Source organism: Dermacentor silvarum, chromosome 4 (genome assembly GCF_013339745.2).
Source record: "Dermacentor silvarum isolate Dsil-2018 chromosome 4, BIME_Dsil_1.4, whole genome shotgun sequence".
In the NCBI taxonomy this organism is placed as follows: domain Eukaryota; kingdom Metazoa; phylum Arthropoda; class Arachnida; order Ixodida; family Ixodidae; genus Dermacentor; species Dermacentor silvarum.
The window spans coordinates 106,462,697-106,489,639 of NC_051157.2; the positions used below are offsets into that span (position 1 = coordinate 106,462,697).

The 26,943-nt window shown below is 45.1% G+C and overlaps 1 protein-coding gene across 1 annotated transcript in view; it reads right to left on the reverse strand.

Annotated features, from left to right (window-relative positions):
* Window positions 1–1,187: 1,187 nt before the first annotated feature.
* Window positions 1,188–26,943, reverse strand: part of LOC119450471 (vesicular glutamate transporter 2.1) — a 157,895-nt gene continuing 132,139 nt past the window's right edge. Inside the window, exons 6-12 of the mRNA XM_037713914.2 lie at window positions 22,836–22,922; window positions 18,483–18,619; window positions 17,534–17,668; window positions 12,461–12,593; window positions 10,656–10,766; window positions 9,281–9,408; window positions 1,188–7,960 (exon numbers count right to left, since the gene is read on the reverse strand). Of these exons, the coding sequence (XP_037569842.1) occupies window positions 7,688–7,960; window positions 9,281–9,408; window positions 10,656–10,766; window positions 12,461–12,593; window positions 17,534–17,668; window positions 18,483–18,619; window positions 22,836–22,922 (1,004 nt within the window). The 3' untranslated portion in view covers window positions 1,188–7,687. The remainder of the gene's footprint in view (window positions 7,961–9,280; window positions 9,409–10,655; window positions 10,767–12,460; window positions 12,594–17,533; window positions 17,669–18,482; window positions 18,620–22,835; window positions 22,923–26,943) is intronic.

Genomic DNA, 26,943 nt, shown 5'->3' on the forward strand with positions numbered 1-26,943 from the left:
CCGGGTGCTGCTGCTGCTCCGATGGTCCTGCCGCTGGGTTTCTTTTTCGTGTCGTTGAAATCTTCAGTTCAAGTAGTGCTGCTTTTTTTTTCGCTTGGGTTGCCACACGGCATAACGTCATAATGGAGCACTTTGGGAACCAGCCTGCCAGATCGTGAAAAATCAAGAAAAGTTTACCTGTCCACATCTATACTTTTGCTGACCCGTCCGCATAGACCTGCAAGGGTTTTTGATATGCTGCGCTCAAATGCTCCAGAGCCAGAAACTTGGCTTCCGCAGTTGTAGTTAAGCCCTTCGCATTCAGCCTTAGCACATTGGTACTGCAGCCTGCTAGTAATGGCCTCAAATTTCATGGTGTATTATCGCGTCTCTGTTTTGACCATTGGAAGCCTAACAATGGAAGGGTGTTCAGCGCCGGGTCAAAATTAGTTCGAGGACATATAATCAGTCACCGAAAAAGCTCCTTGCTAGATCAGGACACGCCGAGCGAAATATTTCGAATCATGCTTGAGAAGCAAATGGGCTGTACAGGAGGAACACAGTTTCATTTGTGACAAGTAGTCTTGAAACCGCTTGCGGAACTTCCATCACTGAATCAAGTTCCATTCGGTGCAGATTAAAAGTCATGCAGCTGAAAATCCAAACTATACGTAACGACCGGTATGCACAGAAACGTCACTTTAGTACAATAATGTAATCAAGAATAATATGAGGAATACCAACCTTAAGTAATGTCCCCTCATATTTCAATAAAAGTAAAAAAAAAGGGTTGGCTGTTGCTGTGTCTTCCCTAAGGAAGTGATCATGAAATCTCGCTATATCCCTGGCCAGTCCATACGGATAAAATCGTATGCGCACGCTGAAGCATGCAGGAACGGATGAACAGTGCACTTGTGATAAAATTCTCAAAATATGATCAAAAATAATTTATTTCCGACTTATTTTTGTTTGTGGAGCCTTAGCAATGACTTTTTAAAAGTGTGTATTCTGAAGTGAGGATCACTCACTGCTAGAATTCCTTACCTCATGATAAAGTGCGTGGCCGTCGGAGAGCCTCCTTTAGTAGCGATAGAAATTTGTTTTGCATTTTGAGGCACAATGTGCGGGAAACGCGATTGACTGGTGTAAGCCTCTACTATTGTTATACTGGGAGGTAAGAAGTCAAACTGAGACGGCGGACACTCGTAACGAAATGGCTTTTATTCAATGTGAAGCTAAAGACAAGTGTACTTTTTGTTCCGTTCAAGCAAACACACGTGTCTCCAAGTGTAAGGTGGCTGAAAAAAAAACAAGCCAGTGAAAACAGTTGTAACAGATACTCACTATTTACAGTGAACTTGTTCGACGATAACATTGTGTGCTTGAGTGCGTTAAAACAGTCGCGCTGTGAAGGCTTGCGCACAAACTAACAACGGGTGGCTTATAATGTTAGTTCTGTCATGTGAAACAACTATGGCACAAATAGAGGGACATTTGCACAGACAGAAAACTTTGAAACGAGTTTCTACAAGAGACACACATTGGCAGCAATAAACGTAAATGCCCGAAAGTGACTAGAAAACACTACAAACATCGGAACAGGACGATGCAAAACACTTGCGACGATTGCACTTGTCGACTAATTCATAGCCGATCGTCTTATTTCCTGTCCTCTGAATTAATCGCTAATTACAATGTAAAAAGCACACACAACGTTTTCTTTTCTTACCAGGCAATACATCTTTGTGAGTTTTTCTTTTCTTTCATGGTGATCTATTTCGCCATAACTACAACACCCTAAAGAATATAGTGCCTATGATAATAAAGCTATGTCCTCGAAAACCCGTAATTTAATTTTTTCGCACCCTCTCTGCTTGGGTTTTTCTTCTTTATCTGTCTACCCTTACCCCTTCCTCAGTGCAGAGTAGCAAACTAAATGTTTATCTTCCGGTTAACCTCCCCGCCATTCGCATCACATTTATCTCTCCCTCTCTCTTCACACACATATCTTAAAATTAGGTTTCTATCCATTCGTTCCTGCCCCTTTATCTTACAACAGCTTCTCCTCTGGTCCCTTTCTTAACTCCTGTGCGCACTCACTTGACTCTCAAGAAAGCTCAAGATGTCTTGCGACGTCCCACACTGTTTTTTTTAAGTCATGCTTTTGCAGTCACGTGTTAAAGTCATGTTTTTTAAAGTCACGTGTCGACACATCGGCTAGCTTTCAACCACACAAACTTGCCTAATTACCATCTCTCCCAACTTCGTTCATAAAAAAATTATTTTTGTTCTTTGCAGAGATTACACAACCAGCCGTTTGACTATCACAGCATGGCCGTAGTCGGCGAAAAATTATCCTACAAATCGAGCATTAGAATCGAGGCACCTGGAACGTACTTTCTCCTTTTAGTCTTTTTCAGGAATTTATCACCTGATACACCCTCAGGTAGTTGTCAAAATGCTTTCGCCATTCTCCTTCTTATCATCTCCCTCCTTAATTTCAACGAATACAGGGCTGCAGGGAGTTATAGGAGATCATCGTGTTAGCGACGATCACCAAGACTAAGCTTCACGTTCACTACCCTTTTTTGTCGCCATAGCAGCAACGGGTAAAGCGTTGATTCCTTGTCTCGCTGCTTTCATTCTGGTGTAAAAAAGACACAGGAAGTAAGCGAAGATAGATTCATAAAGAAAACGTCAAATGCATCAGTCACCAATCAGTTGCATTGCATGAGAAAGAGTTTCTGTTTCCTATTAAATAATATATCTTCAAGTTACCTGGTGTTTATTATATATTCTGCCTGTTTTATGATGACACCTTCCGTACAAAGTCGGTGCTTGTGTCTGCATGTCTTTATCGGTCTTTGTTCACTCTCTGTGGCGCCTTTACACTAGAATTAGACCGAACGAGTGTGCAGAACTGGCATCACCACTTCCACACCAGAATAGTAGTTTCTTTCAACATGACTCGCTCCAATGAATTTAAACCATATTTAAAAGAAAGGGTGAACAGCTACAACATTTTCTTGACATCGGTTTGATTCAGGATACAACTGTGCACCCGTAGTTTTACATTATCCTGCTCTCCTTTGGAATTTTAACATGCAGAACATTTTCTCCCTGCTTTGAGCAGAAGCTTTTATAATAAATGCACGACCAACACAAGAAATCATTCTCGGAGCCATTTATCGCTGGGTTCGATGGCACTTCAAGCTCTCACAGCGACACGTCGCAGTGGTCCCGACACCGGCAGGGCCACTTCCATGAAAAAAATGGCGGATCATTGAATTCACCACCTATGTGTTAGCGTTTACATGTATGCTTACATCCCAAAACTGAATGCAGTCATCGTCTTATCCAAGTAAATATTATTGAATATTTACAATCCCGTTTCAATATACCCGGCGTCGAGATTTCGATGCATCTGTTCTCATGCATGTCACCGATTTCACCGATTTAATAGACGCACGAGTGAAACCTCCGTCAACCGACACGTTGATAACACTACAAGCACGTGAAACGTGTGCCTGTAGAATCGCTGAAGCGATGACTGCGCCCCTGTATTGAGGTTCGCCTGGCTCCGTGCGACTTTTTCCTTTAAGAGAACGCTTTACCATGGAACTTGCTATCTGAATACATTGTAACGAAAGAATCGCTTTGCTTCATTGAATTTAAATTCCTTGATCTGAAATGACGATGTTAACATCACCGATTACAGCTAGTAGACGTTTATTTAGGTCATCTATATTTTTAAATATTGCTGAAACCCAAGCCAATTTTATAAAAGCTCGGAGTTTGCAGCTTCGAGACTCAGAGAATCAACTGCGGCAATTTGGACACCTAAAACGGTGAAAACGAATATATAATGCATTGCTCTAAGATACACCAGTAACTTGTGAATACCAGTATTGCATAACGCTACTAAACAATCTAACCAGTCCAAATAGGCTGCGAAATAACGCATCAAATTGGCCCATTTTAGGCGCTCTACAGACATAGTTTACAGAATTGCAATATCAGTTATCCGTGCCGAGTGACAAAGCTGTAAACATCGCGCTTCAATTTTTTTAAGACTTGATTTTCGGCGATTTATCAAAACTCTGCTTACTACAATCGGTAGCTCTCACTGAGATGATGTAAATGCCCTTCAAATTGGCTTCACTGACTGTCTAATTTCTCCGTTTGACGCGTATGCAATTAGAAAAGCAGGAGTGAACTCTTAGCTAACGCTTCCTCTTGCGTAACAGTTGCATTTAGCACCTGTAAAACATTGCGTCAGCTCCGGGAGCCCCGAAATAGACACGCCGTTGTGGCACCAACAACTCCCAATTTTTTTTTTTTTTCATTTTGCGGTACCCGCTCAACTCTTCATCATTTCCGCCGAGTCGTCATACGGCGTCCTTCGCTGGCACTCCCTTTCGGCCTGTCTTTGTATAGTGCGGCGTAAAGTGGTTTTTCACTGGTATAGAAACTTGTCATTCGGTGCCCTAAGTGCAATTCGAAGTACGTGACTCGCCGTTGAGTGCTATATATAAAATATATCAACTCAGCGGAATGATAAGCTCCCATAAGTTTTCACTTGAACGTATATTTAACAAATCCTCTTCATCAGTCAAACCGTGCCCATAGTTATCCTCGTCCGTTATTCGCCACACTATGTATAGTGTTAGATCGCCTTCAAAATCCTCCTAGCAATTATCCCTTTGACACCATTGCCTAGGAACATGTATCCTGTATCTTTCCTGCAGGACTTGGTACTTTTTCTGATGGTTCATGGTCTCATTCCTCCCCATTTCACACCATGGCCTTTTCTCCAACTGTTGAGTGTCCCGTTAGCCTCCTGGATACCCTACATCAACCATGAACAAAATCAGATACGAGGACCTTCGAGCTCGTCCCGTCGCCTAAGGGCACTCGTTACAGCCCGTGCCATTGTCTATTTTTTTAGGAATGAACTTGTATGAAAGGTAGACATTGGAAAGCATTTTGACCGTTCAGATGAAGCTAGAGGAGGCAGAAGCACACAAGAACGTCATGTGCTTGTTGTTTCTGTACTGATATCTCAGTTTCAGTCATAACATTGCATGTGCGTACTTCTCTACCAGCTTCGTTGCGCTTGTCATTGAAATTCGTAACTCCAAGTGTAATTCAACACCTGAAAGCGCGCATGCGCTACTTTAGGGTACAGCGTGCGCCGAAGATGACCCTTAAGGATGAAAACAATAAGCTGGACACTTTGTCCTAACATGGATGGCTACTTTAGTTAGAAGAAATAAAAACGGTTTTTCTCTTACAGCCTACTCCACATTTACATCCCTTTCACAATGCCGATGCCCACCCTTATAAAACGTGAGACACGATGAAAAAAAAAAAGATATGAACTGACGCTGACTCGGACATAAATATCATTACGAAATAACAAAATAAACAGTAACGACATGTTTGTACTCACGAAATCACATGTATAGATACTCGTGTTTTGATTTCTTTGTTTCTTGGTAGGTACTCCATTCTAGGTTGCCCATTTCTTGACTTCGTAAAACAAGGGTTCTACTTAGCCATAAATCGAGTTCTCGGCTTATTGCAGAGGCACGTTGCATCGAACAGAATGAGGGCTTACCAAGTTGTCGGGTTGGTTCGCATGACAAAGGCTTTATATACAGCATGGTCAAGCAGTAAACAGTACTCCCAGTTAGTATTCCGCTATTGATGGCGGCTAAGATATGGCACGAAAACCTGCATGGCTTGTTTCATGTACGTATATGTCTGCATAATGCGTCTTATTAACTACATTGCTTTCTGTAAAACTTAAGAAATGTGCGCGAAACTGCGCTCTCTCTATTTCCTTTCTCTCTCTTTTCCTCCCTATACCCCTTCCCCCAGTGCAGGGTAGGCAAACCGGACGTACGTCTGGTTAACCTCCCTGCCTTTCCTCTCTTCTATTTCTCTCTCTCTCTCTCTCTCTAAGAAACGTTTCTGTTGATTTTGTTAACAGTGCGGCGTGGCAAGGGTTTTGTATGCGTTCCATAATTACGGATGTGCTTTAGTAAGCTTCATCCCAATACAACTATGTATTGCGGTAAGATTATTCAGCGTGTGCGAATAAAAACAATATCATACAACAGACTCCTAAGGAGATCACCTGATATTATATAAAAAACGGGCGTTGCAGGACCTCCAAGGCACCGAATAGACATAAGGAGTATCGAAGATGGAATTCGGACCCGTCCGAGTTCCAGATTGGTATCCCTGTTGTCCCTTTGGTGTCCTGGAAGCGCCGCCAAAGTATGCTAAATAAGGACACGTACTTTACACAGTACTTGCGCATATCCTCACTTCCATTCACCGCATTACAACTGTGTACTGCGGCGAAGTCATTATGTAACGCATATAAGAGTTGCTTGTGGCATTCGCTGCATGAGTGGACCGAACTTCATTATTCATGGCAGAAGTAAATGTTTAAAGCTCGCAGTACGTGTGCGTGATTTCTTGAGTACCTACAGCCTATTCTGTTCCTAAAACTTAACAGAGAGTCCTTTGGAAGCAGCATCTCTTCATGCCTCCCTTGCTCGTTCCTAGTCAGCACTGTTTTCTCGTAAATGCATATTTATAATTTTCCCTGCTCTACGTTTTACTACAGCATATACCAAGCCTTTACAAGAGATAACACTCCAGAGATTGCGAGTACAACATCACTGGAGTATACGCGTTACATGTGGTGCCTGGCATCCTTACCAGGGTGGCTTTGAACATCTTGGCTGTCGGTTGGTCACCGTTGTTGGCATGACAACATATCTGACAACATCGCACAACTCGCGCTGTTGGCAGGCTTCGGCGCCTTCGCATGGGTCAGGGCGCACAGTCAAGTCATCACAGAATGCATGCGTGTTCACACCAATATCCTTGAGCACTATCCGGACCACGTGCAGCTATGACCGGCTTTACGGCTGTCGAGGTAGTAAACTTGGCCGTATACACTTGGGCACACTACGTGAGACCAGAGGCTTTGTCTCACGAAGCCAGATCTTCGTCACTGAACGTCAGCTAAGCTGAGCACAACTTAGACTAATCTGATCTAAAGCTGTCAACAGCCCACAAAAAATGCGTGAAGAGTCGACTTGGCGCAATCACAAACGGGCGGTGAGCCTTTAGCTGGTTCACCATCGCCACAGTTCGTAGGACCAGCCATGCGGGTCGAGATTTACGTTGTGCGCAGTCTCGGTCAATTGTCCCGTGAGTTTTCTGTTTTGGTGGTTCCCAGCTACAATACAGGCCGGAGCGGCCACCCGGCCCACTTCACAACTTCGTTTTTCAAGCGCAGGCCACAGGAACCCGAGCCGCAAGATAACTTTCCAAAAAGTTGACTCGCACCTATAGTCCAAGAGTGTCTTCGCCTACAGCCTACGCAAACACGAAGTGTAAAGCTAAAGCGAGATCGCTCCTTCCCCACGTTTCTACATCGTGCCGGCATTGTCGACTGTCATTCGTAATCCGCGTTGCTCATGATCGCACCAAAAGGTGTCTGAGGTACTGCTTCTCATGGTACGAGGATTCGAGGGTGTCGTCGAGCTGCGACTTCGTCCATTTGAATTATACCGGCACCCCTGATGGCCCGCGGCCCTCTTTCGGTCAGCAGTGCAGGCCCATCTGCTCAATGTTCGCCGAGGCTGCGCGTTCATACGTCAACAGCCTCGACGTCAGCCTCGAGCTACCGCTTCACGATGACGTTTAGAGAGATGCCGCCGTCGCTGACGATCACTTCGGTGGTGTCCAGGTAAGGGTCGTTGTTGTTGTTGCCTCCGCCGCTGCTGGTACCGTAGAGAGCATCGCCACTGGCCGAGGGCGACGCGGCGTCGTCCTTGGACCAGTCCTGCTCGGTCGCCGACGAGAACACCACAAAGATCAGCGCCGCCAGGAACTGCAGGCCGCCGCTGATGACGCTCACCGCGTACAATGGCGTCATGTGGTCGTGCCGGATCTTCTGCACAAGGCAAGATGCAAATAACACTGTATGAAAGTGCGATGTATATACGTAGGCAATACGCACTTTTCCCTCATGCGATATTTTTGTATTGCGGAATGTCCCTCTATGTACCTGTATATAATATTTGTGAGATTTAAAATGCGTAATTGTGATATTTCTTTTTGTTACCTTTTTGATATTGTGTGATAGACTTAGATGCTACTCGTATGAAAAGGCGTAGCCGACCCCATTTGTTCGTGCCGAAATCTCATTACTTATTCATGTCCATAAAAGAGAATTTCAAGCGTTAGACTCGCGCGCTCACAGTACTCTGTAAGAAACAATAAAACTAACTCAAGATTTTCGGGCTTCGCTGACACCGGTTGTGACATAGTGCAGACGCAGGATATCCGCCGTATTTAGGTGAACGATATTCCATCTCGGCACCGTGTTTCCAGCGCACGGGTGAGGTGAGCCATACTATCTTGCGAGCTATATCTATCATTACGCAATTAGTAAGGTACCAGCTGCTTACGATATCATAATGTGACTGCACCTTTATTGCTTGGTCGCATGGTGACTGTGTACAAAACTTTATAACGCGCGTAATACAGAGCATAGCGCCATAATACTGGAAAAAGTTACACGTAGAATGAATGCTTTAGCGAGCGATATGAACCTGAACACCAGGCTAAAGAGAAGTGATGAATGCATCCGGTTTACGTGTTGCATTCTGCGAAGGCAACCATAACAACCACAATTTGTGTGTCTGTGGGTGCGTGTGTGGTATATACCGCAAGATAGAGAAAGGTGAGCTTGGAATTATGAGCAATGGCGGCTACTCGTCCCGGCCTATTCAAACTAATATATGCCATATGTATACTCAAAAGGCAATATTAAAAAGAACGGGGAATGCGATTATAAGTGTGAGCGCCCTTGCACATATTTCAGAGAAATGTTAATCAACTCAACTGCATATCAAAACACATACGCAGCACAGGCCCGGCACGAGATTTTCCCATGCACGTGCAGGCTGGTTTTACTATCTGTATACAGTACACTTGCAGCACATGTGCAGCAAAATAAAGCCCGGGAAATATATTCTTCCTACAAATCAGTGTTCCCGTTTCCTATGTTTAATACTACAATGACATGATAACGATGAAATCGAAAATGTAATTTTCTTTAGAGAGACAGTAAGGTGATGATACCAACGCATGTAAACAACGTTTATCTACTGGAGTTTATATCAAGGACACTGAATTACTGCCGTGAAATTTGTCGTAACCCCTTAACTAGCTGTCAGCAATCGTCATGGTGCTATACTAGTACCCTTACCCATGTGTTGAAGATGTGGTTCATCATGGGGTAAAACGTTAGGTTTCCCAGAGAGGTCATTGCCCCGGAGAGGCCCGCGATGATTCCCGCATATTGTGGAGAAATATCCAGTGGGTTTACCATATAACCTGCGCAAAGCAAACACAGACACAGAATTGAGGTCCGCTTAAATCAGAATAGAATTGGAGAACGAAGAAATTACGGCTGATAAGCTGTCTTGCAGAAACGTCTAGTTGTAACAATGACATCAATGTCATTATCATCATCATTATTTAGTGCTATACAGTTAGTTAAATGACAACGTGGAATGCGAGGCACTGCTACGAAGCGCCGTTTGTTCGAGCCTATCCCCGGGTCATTATTGGCACCGAGCTTAAACGGAAATATTTGCCATATGTGTTTTCTTGGACATTTCTTGGACTGCTTGCAATACGTGACAGCCATAACGCAAGTTCAGATACATACGTACGATTGGCATAAATTGAAACGCTAAGGGGAAATAAGTGATAAGAACGCATGTTACGCGTAATTACGTAGAATTGGGACGTGTAATCATTCTATAGCGGGTTTCAAAACATTAACTAGGCCGTTGTTACAAACGCATGTGAACTTGGAAACGGGAGAACACAGTGGCGTAGTTTTGGAATCGTTAAAATTTTAATTTACACCGATAGTATACATATGTTCGACAATAACTCGATTGGAAACCTAGCCACGTGATGTTTCTATGTTAAAAGACGAATACGGGGGAGTTGTACGAAACCGAGGTCATTAGCAATGAAGTGATGCCTTCCTGGTTTTACATGATGACTTTAATGCGTCCTCACCCCTTTCCAGACCCGTCGCGCTAAAGCAGCGTGATTTCGTAACATAATACATTTTCCTAAAATGAAAGTGTTGCTCGCTGAAGAGCAAAATTAGGTTTGACTGTTTTATTAAATACATTTTCCACATTAGCAACACGGCCACTCGTCCCAGTCTTTGGGATGATTATTCTCTTCGGCACTGATCTCCCTGTAGCTTTGTCCCGTGCAATCTATTACATTAGGAAAGTTATTTTCTCACATACGTGCGAAATAATATTTTTTTCGAAAGACCGCAGAGCGTGTGCAAGGAAGTGTCGCACATTCTAGTTACATTTCTGCGCGTGACTGAATTGATCGACTTATTGTAACAAATATTTGCGACACGGAATGAGGTGCGTAAAGTGGAGCAATTACTGGCCAGGTCTGCGGTGTGCTTGTTATCACCAGGCGTCTCGTTTCCTTTTTTTTTTTGTCTGTCGAGCACACCATCCTAATCTGCTAAGTATAAGTTAAAGCACACTGGCATGCAAAGTCGAATTCGCCTGCGCTAAGCTTGTCACACCACGTACCAGCAACGGCGAGCTCTCGGATAGACATGGCGAAAAAGTAGAGCACCATAGCGAAGTCCGTCGGTCCGACGTACACCATCGACAGGAAGAGAACGGCCTCCGTCAGCAGACCTGCACAGCGAGCAACCCGTCGTCGTCAACGAGCATTCTTTCATTGCAATCAGTGCGAGAGACCGATGGCAAAACGCCGAACGGTCAGGAGCACCATTATAATTTCTGCAGCTCGGCGTTTTGCAAAAACTACACACAGAAACAGTATGCGGGGGTACGATGTTTACAATATCAACACGGATTCCTTAAAACAAGCGCGGATGGGACTTACTCAGTCACTGATAGCTAAGATATATAGCCACTTAGTGGCGTTCTACTGCTGAACACGAGGTCGAGGGTTCGACTCCCAGCAGCGGCGGCCGCGTTCCGACGAGGGCGGTATGCAAGAACGATCATTTACATAGAATTGTGCGCACGTTAACCAACCCCTCGCGGTTGTTTGTTAAATAACGTTAAATGACGGCAGTCGCATGCAAATAAGTTTGCCTGCGCCAATGCTTCGAGGGATACCAACATGTCAGGGTTTCCGCTGTAGTTTGGTCGAATTTCCTGGCAGTTCTGCGTATGCTAAACTCTGCGACCTTTGATGCGCATGTCGGTACGAAAATTCAACTCGGGCATCACTTCGTGTCGGGACGGTGAGAGGGCTTCCAGCGCAATAAGGATGACGAAAAAGGATATGAGGGTTAGAGGATGGCAGAAGCTACATCTGATTCCCGATGAATTCACTTATACGGTGCACATTCAAGCAGACCTTGTTTGAAGAGATTTGTGGAGGTGGTCCACTCTAATACCAGAAGCATATTGTGCCTTTACCAAACGATGTTGCTCTGCGTTTCTAAAAGAGACAATAAAAACGCACGTTAAGCTAAGCCGTCATGGTAAATTGCATTTCTGGGACACCGAACATGTTAGCCTTACCGCGAGTTTTCCGCTTGGCAGAGAAGACGCACAAACGAAAGACGTGATTGAAGCTTTCATGCTAGTTCACTAAGAACGTCATCATTTATGGGTTTACTTGGGACTAGTTAATCATTTACCAGTAGTTAATCTAGTTAATCGTTAACAAGGATTACACACATTATTTCAAAGAGACCAGTGACACAACCTTGTGAATTTTGATAACATTTTGTCAACAAAAACTGTTCAGACATGCAAAAATACCTTTGAATTCGTGACGTCACGTTGTGGTGACGGTGAAGAAAGACGCAATTTCAGAACTGCTAGAAATTGAACTCTTCATTGGGCAAAATTGTGCCCCGCAATATCGGTAACACTCACAACAATGATAGCGGCGAGCACACTCATCGTTTTTTTTTGAAAATTATACATGGCTCATTGGTCCTTCCAGCGAAATCGCAGGTGCTCGTGAAAGTGCTAAGATGTACGCCGCATTACGTGTCGCGCACACTATCTGATTACGCAAAGCTCAGCGAAAAACATAGCCAACAGAAAGAACCCGCCATAACACTCGAGAAACTTCCGACACAGAAATGCCTGCCTTGTGCTGAGCGATAACTTTTAACGTTTGTCAGCCGGCGAAATGCGGTCACCGGAGAAAGAAAAAAAAACAAGTACGTGTGTCAATATCAAATTGCGAGAAATTCCTTCATCATGCATGGCCAACTCAGTGTTTCAAACGTAGCTAACTTAGTGTTCTTTACAAAATACTATAGTAAGAGACACCTTGTAGAAACTGCGCATTCACTTTACAGCAATGTACGGTGCCCGAACTTGAGGCGAGTGGTTCTCACCTGTGGCCCCGAATGTCTTCCTCACAGTCGATGTCGTCATAAGGTTTTTCTCCTGAAGACCGTCGGCAACATAACCGCTGACCACGACGGAGACCATCATCAGGAAGTAGGGAATCTCCTTTGCGTACCGGATCTGTTTAGAACAAATGAAAGCGGCGATTCCTTACCGGAATCGGTAACACAGAGATAACAACTATCTACAAGCAATGACGCTTCAGAAATGGGTAGGCTATATGCATCTGATAATTCCCGTGAGAAACGCTGAAGCGTCGCTAGGGTACCAACAACAGAGAAATATTGTGTGTGGCGAACTAAAGTACGCTGAATATGCCGCGCGTGTATAACCCGCGCCAAAAAGTTTTCCAAGTATAATAAGTAAAGTCGGGACGTCGGCATGCGAATTATATATGAATTTCGCCTTGAGACTCGCCTTGAGAATTTCGCCGTGTGACTTCACGACAGCGCGTTGCTGCTTTAGGGTGCGGCTTCCCGACAGTAGTGTTCACAATGCCGTGAAGCCACACCTAAAGGCAAAAGTGCTCCACGTAGGCTTTTTTCTTAGAAATTGGCGCTTGGCTTCCGCAGCGGACAGGCCTACCTTATTGGTGCAATGGTTGATTCAATTTATGGATGGTACGATGGAATCGATGGTGATCGATTGCGATAGTCACTTAGACTAGCAGCTTCGCTGCTACCACTAGTGGCCATCGCAATAAACCGTTACATGTTGGTCCACCTCTTATCCCCCGCTCGCAGGAAACTGAACCACTGCAATGTTGTACTTTTTTTTTAATCTTCAAATCGAGATGCCTCCCGGGGAACTTGCACTGAGTCTGTAACCTAGAAATAACGGTAAATTAAGAAGACAGTAGGCGCACGGAAAAAAAGACGAGTTTGGTATACCCCTGAAACACTATTCATTGTGAGACGTCTAAGACAACAGAGGTCCGCGGCTGTTTGCTCTGAAAGAACAGAGCACAATAAGACAAGTATTGTAATTGCGATATTGAACGGCAGAGGATGTCCCCGATACCCCTGACAGACTACTAATTGTGTGATATCTAAGAAAGCAGAGGTCGGCGGCTGTTCGCTCTGAAAGAAAAGAGTACAATTAGACAAGCATTTCAATTGCGATATTGAACGAGAGAGATGTGCCCGATCTGCTTTACCTAGACGCGTCTTTGCTTCCTCGTTAGTATTTACTTGTGGTAGCCGGTTGGCTATCGGTGACCTATCCCTGGTGTGCTTTGTTATGGACATTGCCGGTCCGAGTATGAACAGCACCAAAGTAATCGCTGCAAATAACTCTACAACTCATTTGTTCGTAGTAAAATGCCTTGAACTACGTGCATAAATCATGACGGCCTGTACGAAGACCCATTGCGCGCGACAGAGCATCTGGAACCGACTTCTTAGCCCGTGTTAGTTTCCCTGTCAGATGCTAGAGATGACTGCATAGATGCTATATATGAGATAAACCAGATAACTTTTCTCGGCGCTTTAAATATGTATGATCACTCAAAATTACAACTTTTCTAGCAAAATAAAAAACAACTGCTTTTACTTTATGACGTAGCGAACGCCTTATCTCTCGTTTGTACAGTTTCAATCCGAAACAAAGTCACAGGCCTCATAGGCCTTCACACATGCGCAGTCTTTAATAATATATTTGTCACATGCTCGCTGTATTTAAAAGCACTTCTTATTACCGGCAGTTTGTTTCTTACGCTGGGAAGGATCGCTAGTACTGCAGCGGTTGTCCTGACTGGGCCACAGTCACTGCCGCAGAGCCATATCAAGGCCGTAAGGTTGAACGACATTTTTAATGCTATCCGGTTTCTTCACTAGCGGGACATGAGCAAGTTAAAGGTAAGTGTTTGATAAAAATGATGGCCTACGAAGAAAAATAGAATAACGGAAACAGTTGAACTGGTTCTCAGCGTGAAGTAGCACTCATATTTTCAGACGGCAGCAAACTAGTAGTACCCCGATACATTTTCTACTGTTCAAGTTGAAGCACAAAATATAATTGCGAGTAATTGTACTGCGCCAACAAATTCTTCTTATATGGAAAAAGCATTAGGATCCCAATACAATCTAATATTGTTTACCTTCACTAGCTGACGAAAGCCTTTCTGAGAGATCTCCATTGACCACTGGGATCCTCTCACCCACTCTAGGCGTGAATATTTTCTTTTTTCTTCAATATATTAATATTGCTACGAGGCTATCGGTGATCGTCGTTTTCGTCAGTCCTGTAATCGTCGTTCGCTACAGCAGCGCCTCGTACCAATATCAACTGTCTTTTCATTCACCTTAGCGCCAGTTCTATTGATGCAATAGAAACCTGCGTATCTGTTGGCATACTGTATGACCTGCTCATCTCCTGCCTAATTTCATCAGCAATATTCACTCAAACTTAGTCTTTTTCTCATCTCTTGTGATTATTCAACAGATGCCCTTCCCCCTCCCCCTCCCCCCACCACATAACGAGTTGAGAACGTGTCCATGATTTTCCTCCCAAACATACGAAAGAAACTCAGCTAAACGACCAGCGACGACGCATTCCTCTCGTCTCCCCGACCTCGTGCCTTCTTCAATATTGGTTCTGACGTCGACAGGAAAGCATCTCACGTTCCCCGAGCACAGCTGAGTCGTCGAAACGTGAATGACATGTCCCCACATCACCTTCTTCCCTCGCCAAATCAGATTTCCCCCTGTTTTCCCGTACGCTGCGGGGAAACGCGGAACTCAAGAAACGCAGAAAGCAGCTTTTGGTGCAAGATGGTGGCGGGCCTGGCCATGCCGCAATCCTAAAATAACAAAAAAGCCATTGTCAGTGGTCAGTGTTAGGGTGGCTAGAATGGGGACGTGTGAATACCGGCGGCGCAAACGTGACCCCCCCGCGCACCGATGCCGCGGGGCGGCGCGGTTGACCGAGGCGCGGTAAGGCACGCGGCTGAAATCAGCGCATCGTCAGCCTCGGCTATCGCGCGCTTTCTGCGAACGTCAAAGAATACGTCTTTATCATGAAATCAACGTTTTATCAGCCCACATCGTTACTCGTGTGAAATTTTACGGGCCTAGTTCGCCTTGCATGGATAGATTCAAACGCGTTTTTTTTTTTTTTTTTTTTCGTGCACATTTCGTGAAGAGGCTCAGGATCATAGGGGCTGGGGCTTCGAAATAATTTCCACCACTCAGGTTCTTTAACGTGCGCTGACATCTTACGGCACACGGGCGCCTTGCATTTCGACTCCCTCAAAATGCGACCATCGTCCTCGGGGTCAGCAGTAATCACCCTATGCATGCCGTAGGACCTGTAAACTGCAGTCATTACCTGATTACTTCTCGACGTACAAACCACTTTTTGCCAGCGCTTGCAGACCTGTAGCATGTCCTTTCGAGGCTCAAATAAGCAATTTCCTATGATTTCAGACAGCAATTAACAGATCTGGTCATGAAATCGTTTATTTAAGTGATGAAAATAACTATGGGATAATTTGATCTACAACACGCACTATTTCAGTGTTTTTAGTTTATTCTCACTGCCCTGTTGATTGATACCTTTAAGCAAAAAATGAATCCTTGTGATACAATAAAAACGTACGTATAACTGATGCTGTCAGGACAGCAGAATGCTATCGGCAACCAATTTTTTGCACATCACCAATTGATCGACTGCGTAATCTCTGCCACAGCTTTGGCATGCAAACGTGTTAGAGTGAATGCACGAGTGAGTTTGTTTTTAAGGGCATTGCCCAGCTTGTAGAATGATCCTGATGGATATAAAAGGCTCCCAAGGTCTCTTCTCTTTGTTCTTTATATTCCACAATGGTTTCCTTGTGAAGCTGCCCAGCCAAGTAGATGCTACAGCTGGCAAGTCCTTCTCCAATGAAGAACACTACGATTTTGGTTAACACAACAGGCGGCGTTTCGTTGATTGCAAACTCTGCAGTCTAATAACGATCAATTTTGTTTTGTTTAAACTTCTGCAGTGACCACGGTTCCGAAGGTCGCTTAAGCTCGAAAATGAACAATTCTTCTGCGACTGGATTGGGCATTCCATCCCGCTGTATATTTGCAGCCTCGTCTCTGGTGGGCATTCCCCCGTCGTGTCCAGTAAGGTAATAATAATAATAATAATAATAATAATAATAATAATAATAATAATAATAATAATAATAATAATAATAATAATAATAATAATAATAATAATTTATTTGTAATCAGAGAGTCGAATAGCTAGTCCGGGCATACAGGGTCACAGAAGGCGGAACTGCCCATATCGGAGTGGTTTGCGTGCCGAATCTGGGACTCGTGGAGCGCATGAGACATCTCTCCTCTTTCTTTCTTTCTTTCTTTCTTTCTTTCGTCAGAGTCCTGCTAATGTATTTTGGCAAGTTCGGAAATACTGTGGGCACGGCGTCTTCTGAGAGGGTAGGAATGCGACGTGGTATCATGACTGCAGTTCCATCATTAAAGTCGCGAACGATAAACTTTGAGGCTACAGAAAAAAAAAAAGAAGCACACGGTGGTGATCAGATTGAGCTAGCGTGAAAGGCCTCGTGAATAATACTAGAATGGGCATGCCGCGACGATGCTGTGCAACACGGTATGTATCGCGAGAAACACCCCAAAACAGGCGACGAGACCAACTGACGGCGAAGGCATGGAGGCGAGGCGAGGCAGGCAGGCCGGCGCGGCTAAGCTTACTACGCCGCGAGCGGCAGCGCCACATTTCCCCTGGTGGCATCGGTGCGCAAGGGAGTCACGCGCGCCTGAAGGAAAGCGCCGCCGGAATTCAAATTTCACACCTCCCCATTCTAGCCACCCTATCAGTGTTATCGCGCAGCACGCCACCAGCTTACGCCGCACAACCTTTACGCTCGCTACACACGAGTTGAGATCACCGAGTTTTCCGACAAGTTCCTTCACTGCTACAGATTCAGTCGTTCAGTGACGTTTTTTGAACGAGCATTTCTGTGACGCGGTGCCGGCCTGTTCGAATGCTGTTGCCTACCAGTACGGCGGCATTCTCTGCGTATAGCCCTTCAGCAAAGGCACGCTCACCTCGTCGTTGTAGTACCACTGCATGATGTGGAGCAGCGTGTTGTAGGTCCACGTCCGGCCGAACGACGCGAGGAGAATGGCCCACACGGGACCCGAAGACAGGATGGAGCGCATTGGGACGCCCGTCGGCTGCTGCTAGGGATCCGGGCCGAATGGAAGCAAGGAGAAATGCATTAGAAGAACTGCAGGAGGGTTGCATACGATGTGCACGATGACTTTAATTGCAGCAGCACTTTAATTACATCCACGACTAATCTTCTGCAGTTGTACCTTCCTCGTTGCAAACGAAACCGCTTTATTCGTTTGCTGGTTGTCTTACGATTTTGGGGCCGATTTCACAATGCTCTTCGTTCATAAGTGCTGTGCTCCATTGGAAGCCAGACAGCCTGGAATTCACACCTCCAATCGCAGTGGAGACATCCACGCATTTTTAGGAACTTCTCGCGCATGATTTCACGGGGAAACTCGCGACGATGCAAGTGTTATACGGTGCAAAAATTTGTGCCATATGTATGTTCAGGCGAACAAGGCTGTAAATGAATGGAGGCAACTGAGCATCCGTTTATAACGATGTTTTGCGTGTCATTGTGGCCTCTGGAAACAGGCGCACAGCTCAGCTGCACAATGAGGAATTAAACGGAGAGAAAGGGCACCACACACAATAGGGCAAACGCGCACAGCTTAAACTGCCTTCGTCTCTTTTTGTGTCGTATCACCCTACGCTGTTCGGTGCATATCGTGCATTGTCCCCAACTCGCCTAACAAGCCAGTCTACAGCGAATTCGGGAATGCGTCATCCTATGAATTTGCCTCTTCAAAGTTTCATCAAGCAATAGCTCTGCTTTTATATGCCAACTGCGCAGCGCCTCTCTCCCGTGTGCGTCCTATTTTCCTTTCACACCAATTCTAAACAAGTAAACAAACCAAAACAAAGAAGGGGGAGACTCACCGAGAAAGGAATGTGCTCCTGCGTCTGAAGCGAGTCGATGATGTAGATCTTCTCTCTTGTCGACACCCCCGGGTGCTTAGATGGTGTCTCAGAAACGAGAAGGAACCACGGCAGCACCCAGAGGATGCCTAGCATGCCTGCATTGGTAAGATGAGAAAGCAACAAGTGACCACTTTGGTGAAGTCACAAGGTGTCTGTGCCCGATGTCCTTAAAATGAACAATGTCCTTGCTGTATCATGCAGTATCGAAAAACAGTAGGGAGATGTAGCCTGCAGCTCCAGTGCCGAGATGCGACAAGCTGATATAAGCACCGCAGTGCTCGTGACGACAGCGCCAGCAGTCGCGGAACTCGGGGCGCTCGTGTGTGCTTTGCGCTAGTTCAGTTACAGAGTTCAAAATTCTTTATTTCTTTTCGTGGCTGATCCACTTATCTACTAGCCTAGATGTTTTGGGAGAGATGCAATATTTTTAGGTCACTTCTAACACGTTTATGTAGAGAAAGTTCTGCAGTGCGGGAATGTTTTCAACACATCTTGGTGGAACAGACGGTGACAAGTTATCACCAGCAGTGCTGCTTGTGGTGAACCAGTTCTCCGGACACCTACAAGGTTTAGGAAAGTTAATGAAAGGAAAAATTGTCAGCAACGCGAATTTTACGTGGATATACAAATGAAACCCATACGGGTACATCTGAAAGAAAGATTTGCAGGTTAAGAGAAATTCGTCCTGCTCATGGGCATCGAACCTGGGACCAGTCAATGCCTTTCCGGGGCGGTCGCTCTACCATCTTGAGCTAAGCAGGATCCTAGCACATCGCACAGCGAAGGCGAATTAGTCGACAAGATAGGCGCACGTGACACTGAATATGGCAAATAAGTTCTGCAGGAGGCCACCAAAGGTGCTCCGAGTTGCTGTTTAATTCTCTCTCTCTCTGCGATCTGCTAGCCTCCTGGATACATGAGGGTAGAGTGACCACCCGGAAAGGCGTTGGTCCCGTGTTCTATTCCCGGATTAGCACTTTTAACAGCGAAGCTGTTTAAGCCAGCCACAATTTGTTGCGCGTAGCAAGACACTACCAAGAAAGAAAAGAAAAGAAATTTTCTTGCCGAGGCGGGATTCGAGCCCGCGTACCCCCGGTCCCAAAGCGAGTGCCGTAACCACTAGGCTATAGAGCTTTTTTTTTCTTTTTTTTACCACTAGGCTATACAGCCACGCTTGCAGAACATATATTTATGCGAACCATATGATCGCATTCGAGCGTCGTCGTCTTCGTCCACAGCTGGCGCGTTCGTACGCTCGTGGTCTGCAAGGTGAAGAGGTTTTTGCGCGCTATGAGAGCGAGAGAGAGACGCATTCACGGAGGGGGTCTTCTGGAATGCGGCGTCGGCATTGGAACGCGGTGTCGGTGTTGCAAGCGGCGTTATGCAACGCGCAGTGATAGGGAGCCTACATGCAAACAGCGCTTGCATGTAGGCTCCCTACGCAGTGACGGCCGTAAGTCCGAGACGCGCGAACAGAAATTATCATCATCATAAGTAATAAGAGGAAAAGTTCGTGCGCACTTCCAGAAAATTCTGGGCTATACGTCGCCCAGATTCGTTGTTTCAAGCGTTGCGCGGCCGAGTGCAAGGTTAAGCGTTTTTTTTTTTTCTTCGACTATAAAGCTTTATTTTAGAGTTACCTGATACATGGGTTTCTTTGGTAGCTTTCCGCAAGATTCAGGTGGATGACAACTTTCCATTTCACACTTCAATGCTGTTACACCAGAAATAATTCTTGTACCCGGCGATATGTAGTTGTCATTGTAATACAGTAGTATATTGGCACTTAACTGACAAAACCGCTCTACTAAACCGTTCTAATGGTCGTACGGATGGCTAAGTGTCATTCACCACCTTAGATGTTCTTCGGTTGGAATTAGACAATTAGGTTACTATTTAGCGGTCACAATGCCTCGAAAAAATAAATTTAGCGTAGCTTGCACTAGTGGCGCAAGGCTAAAGAAACAGCGCAGCTGATAGGCACCTAGCTGATCCTGGCCTTACGGGTTATGCTTTTTCCGGAATTTATTGATTATTGATCGATTATCGATTACCTATTGATTGGCTATCGATTGGCTATCGCAAGATATTGGCCACGTATTTGGGCTGGGCTAAGCACCACCAAGTCATCCCCAACATTTTCCGGAATTTCTTGATTATTGATCAATTATCGAGTAGCTGTTCATTTGCTATCGCAAGGTGAAGCAAGGCGCAGCTGTGCGCAGTGACGTCATCACTAGGCGAGTTTTTGGGAACGCTACGCGGGGAAACGAAAAGCTTAAATAGCTCTGCTGTTAACATTTGCACACCGGAACAGAAAACTTTGTCATCCTTGGAAATATGTGATGTTTAGTTATATATCACACAAGCCTTTTTTTTAGCGAATAAATATGCTATATCTTCATTGCCTTTATCTTGCGCGCCACTCATAACCGCAGAAAAGTACTATCAACATTATCGAAATTATTTCATATGTGTTCCAACAGCTTCGCATGTTTCGCGCATAATGCTTGCGGATACATCTGGGTTCCGCGTGGAATCCGGGGCACTTAAGCACACATACACACATACAAGCCTTCTGCAGGATGACAATAAATAATGAATTTCATATACCACTTCTTAATTTATTCTGTTGACAGATAGACCTAAGGAAATAATACATCATCTTGCCTATGCTCGATCGAAGAAAACAACAAGTTTCGTTACATCAGTGCTCATGGTAGGCACATGATATTTTCTAATCGTAGGCGCCATTTCCCACCTTCGCGCACTCTATTTGAGCTAGCCGTTTGAGCTGAAAGAGGTTAAACAAGCCACATGCTGAAGCTCTGCTCCCAGCAACCCACGTGTCAAAGAAAACGCTACAGGCACCTATTGGCAAAGTTATATTTACCTGAAAAGCGATAACATATAGGCAAGATTGTTTTTCGATTACAATGAAGCGATTCCAGCATTAGGAATCAGATGGGAAGTGATTATGCAGATCGCGCGTCCAGTCAGAGTCAATATTACATGCGAAGCACTTTGAAGGTCGCTGTATATCTAGCTTCGTTTTAGGTTCCGCATAATGTTAACAGATGGCGCTGCGTGCCTATGCACAAGCGGGTGTGGGGCAACATGACCACGGCAGCAATGACAATGACATTACGAGAATAGCGATGTTGGCATGACGACAATGGCAGTGACGATGACAACGGTATGACGATAAACACAGCGACATTACAACGATGACAGCGACCATACTACGGCACGACGGCGCTGGCACGACGGCAGCCTGCCATGAAGATGGTGCACTGGGAATCGATAGAGGTGGCGCACAGCCACCCGCAAATGGCATAGCTCAGGAAAGCAATGCTTCGCTCCGTAAACGCTCTAGTGTCCATGACGGCGCGTAGGAACGGTGTCGGCCTCTGTTCACACTGAAGGCGGTGCACCGGATAAGCCAAGTAGATTGACCCCGCAGGCAATTCAACGTCAGATAAATTAGCAGATGGCTACATGCACAGAAAGTGCAGGATTGAGGGGAATTCTTCGCGTTAAAAACACGATGTCGAAGCTATTAAACAGGGAGATCTTCTACCCCGTTACGCGCCTTTCAACGTTCGCACCAAGTACAGCGAGAATGTCTGTTCGAGTTTTCCCTCCTGTTCGGTATTGTTTCCACCCACATTGGTTCTTGTGGTAAAAGGGGCGAAAACCTCTCAGCTATACCTCTGAACCTCTGAGCTGTGCACGCAACGGAGGCCTCAACCAGCTGTCCAATGGGGCGGAAGCAAGGCACGTGACCAAACTCTCTGTCACTCTGTAACGCTGCGCCATACTGACAGAGAGCAGCGTGAGCCTCGAGCTCGAGCATGCGCCATGGGCCGTTCAGAAGCTAGCTCATCGAAGACAGATCGACGCAGAGTGCCTACAAATAAACGCGGCAAATTAAGTGGTCTAAGTCGGCACTCTGTTCCACACCAGAATGTCGGTATCTGTGCAGATGCAGTGGTGGACTCGATGACGGACGTGGTGTGCGTGTGCTTCGGGGTGCGATGTGCCGCTTTCAATCACAGCAGTCAAGCAATCACACAATGACTGCGCCTTCGAACGTGTTTGTCCCTACGCAGAGTTCTCCATTTGAGCAGGCTGCAGGAGTGGTGCGGGCAGTGGATGATACAAAATTCCGTGCTATATACGTATGAATAACTTCTTTGCACGTATTCATATGCATGCATTACCTTATGGTATATAAATAAGAACGATTCCCTGCATGCGCTTCTCTCATGACATAACGTAACAACTTTCAATTAAAAGCATATCACTCACCATAGAAGTATAGCCCCGCTGTCGAACTGAAGAGACTTTCGAAGACGGAGAAGATTTGAAAGCTAAGTAGGCTACCCAAATGTAGACCTGCGAATAAAAAAAGAAACGCCACTGATACCAGAGCCACAATGGTTCAGTATGATTTGTAGTCATCCTGAAACATTATCGGCCACATCACATTGTACATTGTGCAATGCATTTGTCGTCTAAAGCTCCCAACGAGCACTTCACCGATACACGACGGAACGCTCCTTATGGTGATAAGACGAGATGGTACAGTCGAAAGCAAAGGTTTGAGGATCAGAGGTGCGGCAAAATTTTTTTTCTTTGCATCCTAGGCATAGAGGGTGAAATCTAAGTGGTACAGCCTACGCGCGCCTGTTTGACCAGCGTCATGCATTAATATGATTTCACGTTGCACGGCTTTAAAAGAAATTCTTTCTTCTTCTTTTGTCTTTCCTTTTTCTTTTTTGTTGCTGTCGTGGTCTCTAGACTCTTGCTCTCGACTGTACATATTGAGCAATACGGATTTAAATTGAGTGGGTGATTCGTGTTTAGTAAATCATACATCCTCAGTGACCATTGGGAACATTCTTGTATTCCACAACCTTGCGAAAGACTCCGAAGTCATGTTAAAAAAAACTGTGCTACAGCTCTACGCTCTCACATTATAACATCGCCATATGCAGTTTAAAAACATGTCCTAATCCTTTGTGTGCTACCGACATCGTTCAACCTGGAAGAAGAGACAATTTATGGGAATGAATGGTAACTTGACCAAAATAATTGCAGAGTCCGCAATTGAGGTAGAATGTGGGCTTTGTAGGCAAGAACATGAGAGTAGTGTTCTTAAAGAAAGAAAAATGAGAACGTTTTATAAATGAACGAAATGAACTATACGTTTAGCGGTGAGTTGAGTATTTGCAATGTAATGTCTTTCGTATGGTTTATGTGATCTTGATTAGAATATATATATACACAGGAAATGGGAAAGCATTGGAGGGCAATGGAAGATCAAGTGACTAAATTAGTCAAACTAGTCAATTGCGATCCTTGGGTATCCTTCGACGACAGAGGACAAATATATTAGTACTTCTCTAAAAGAGGGGGATATTTATCACACAAGAGATTTAATTTTTGGGACCAAATTTTACGCTGACAACAAGGAATATCCATAGAAGGTCTTGCACATCGCAATTCTTTTCCTAGACGACAACACTGGCATTTATTTTTTAAGCGCATAGCTTTATTTGGCTCTTCCGCCCGTTTTCGGGGTGGTCGGACCTTCATCGCCGATACAAAGACGCCGATGAAAAAGGGTGAGTGCTGTCGTGCAAACGAGCCGCAGGCAGTGTTCGTCCCGAACGCTCACTATTATAGTTCTTTGTGATGTGCTTGCTGTCGGGCGAGACCATTTGGGTGTCTGAAGGTTCATATGCTGTAGACACCTGATCGGGAATGTAAGCCGAGGGTTTAGGAGAGCCCTCCTCCTCTCCCGCTGCCCTCTCCTCTTGTTGCGACTGCAGGAGAGGGCATCAACGATGAGAGAGGAGGATGGCAGTCGTCTTCCATGCCGGCGCTTGCGCCGCTTTAAACGATACTACATGACCGATCAGCGTATATGTATAGCACCTGTTTCTTTTCTTTCTTTTTCTTATTTATTTATGAATACTGTGATCCCAGATATATCATAGCAGGTGCCGTACATAAGAAATTGTTACAAAGAATAAGGCACAGAATACGGAATGCATGAAAAAAATAACTACGTAAAGATCAATGAATAACATAATTGGCTTATAAGCAAAAAGCAGGAACGAAAGTATAAATAACACTAAATTAGACAATAAAACAATCAAACACGAAAAGAAATTACTGCTCATCCTTCAACCGACATTCTCGAAGGACGCGGCCATATGTGTTTTGATTTTCTAGGGGTGTTTCGCCGCTACTATATAGAACAAATTTTCTATATTCTGTTGAAACTTGACACGCGTGCACTCATTTTGATGCCTATCGTGCACGCCTGTTAAAAAAATTATGGTGCAGATAATACTAACTTAATGAACAACCCTCGCAGACCTACGTGGCGCTGATCCTGCGATTTCGGTAGAGTAATTTGAATTGCTCCGCGAGGCGATCATAAATACATTCGACTCGCCCTGCACTTCGTGAACAGGTTCACAACAGTTCAACAAAATTCTGCGCTCGTTCAGGAATCAGAACCGGCGCGGCACCTCCATTCAAAAGCCCTACACTGCCTCTAGAATTAGTGCTAATACTGTGAACTCGTTCTGCATGACGCTTGCGCTATGTGAAACGGATGGTGACGTGCAGAAGACGTCATATTCATGTCGTGAAACGAATAGCGAGGTGCAATCACTCGTGAACTAGTGCACAAATTGCAGGCGAATTGAATGGATCTCAAGGCTCGATGTACGATTGGAACACGTGGCCTATATGTTCTCGATCTTCCATTGGAACAGAGAGAGAGAAAATGATTAATGGAAGGCAGGGAGGTTAACCAGGATTGAGCCCGGCTATCTGCCCTACACTGGGGGAAGAAAAAGGGGAGGGAAAGATTAGGAGAAGAAGAGAAAGTCCGCTGTGCAACAACTTTCCACAAACGTATATAGTATAAAATTTTGCTCCCGCAATGCATGTTATCTGCCCTTGGAATTAGCGTTAGGCGTTTACTGGTCATACCAATGTATTCAAACTCCCTGCCACGGAATATTTGAGCCATTCACTTTGAGCAAGTAAGTTACGTTGTCCGGCGCAGCAACTCAGGTCAGGACTCTTGGTCTTAAAGGGGCCCTGAACCAACCCTCGGGTTCGGTGAAATAATAGAGTCCGCGGGTAGCATACGTTGTTGTGAACATCTCAGCCAAGTTTTGCGTACGTGGTGCATGGAGCTCGCAAGCGGAGCGCGAAGTCACCTTTCTCGCAAACGCCCTCGTTTCAACAGAGGTCATGATCCTCACTCTCTTCTGTGTGCTTTATTACGTAATAAAGCACACTCCAATACGTGACTGCTATTGGTCGCTGTGGTCGGTTACACCGCGGCCGCCGCGGGGTGCCGCCACGAGTCCACTGGCTAAGGGCACTGCGGATCACTGAGGACAACCACGTTTGGCTTACGTTTAGCGCGTCGTAGGCACCAAAATCGGAAGTCGTGGCGTCTACGTTAACATCCAAAATGAAATTTGAACTGCGCGCCACGGTGACGTTTCGAAGGCGGAGCGTTGTGGCCCCGCCCCACTCCGCCGTAGCCTTCGCAGTGCCAGGCATTAAAGAAGGAAGGAGGAGCACAGCGGAGGCTGTGTTTGATTGCCAATAACTCCGCTTCTGCTGAATGCATCGAAGTACTTTTTGCGGCAAAGTGTTTCTGAAATAGCCTATTTTCACCTCAAATGTCTTTCTCCACTTCGATAAAAAGTGGTTCAGGGCCCCTTCAATAAGCATATCTCTTTGCATCGGCAGAATGATGCCAAAATTACGTGCACCTATCCATATTTCAGTGCAACACTTTTTTGAGGAAATATTCTCACTTCGCACGTTCTGAAAGAGTTCTTCATTTTCCTATTACGTTTGTTACTGTGGTAGGTCTATTTTAAGGTAACATGTATTGAAGTATTTAGGCTGCTGTGAACTCCTGGAATGGGGGTCGTTAAGCTGCCAGGAGGCAGCTTCTATCCGCACTCCTCTGTCTGTTTACTGAACTAAACTGAAATAAAATGAATGATTGACTGGTTTTTCTTAATTTCAATGCAACCGCTAAATGCCTCCAACTTTGACACCTTTAGTTTGGCCATGACCAGCTTGTGTGGCCCTCTAATAACAACAAACGCCATGAAAGGAAATTTTTGACGCTACGTCATATCCTGTGCTGAATGCTACTTTGTAGATATGCAATACGGCCTGTTTTATTCTTCACCGCAAATATGATTAACTCGAGCAGCAACACTGAAGTATGCCGACACGGAGTTATTTCTTCGTTTGCGTTGAGTCGACGGCTGCTAAAGCTTTTACAGGTAGCCGCCTGTGCCAACATAAGAATAATAATAACTTCATTTATCATAGTCCTCTATGGTAAATAAAGTTACAGCAT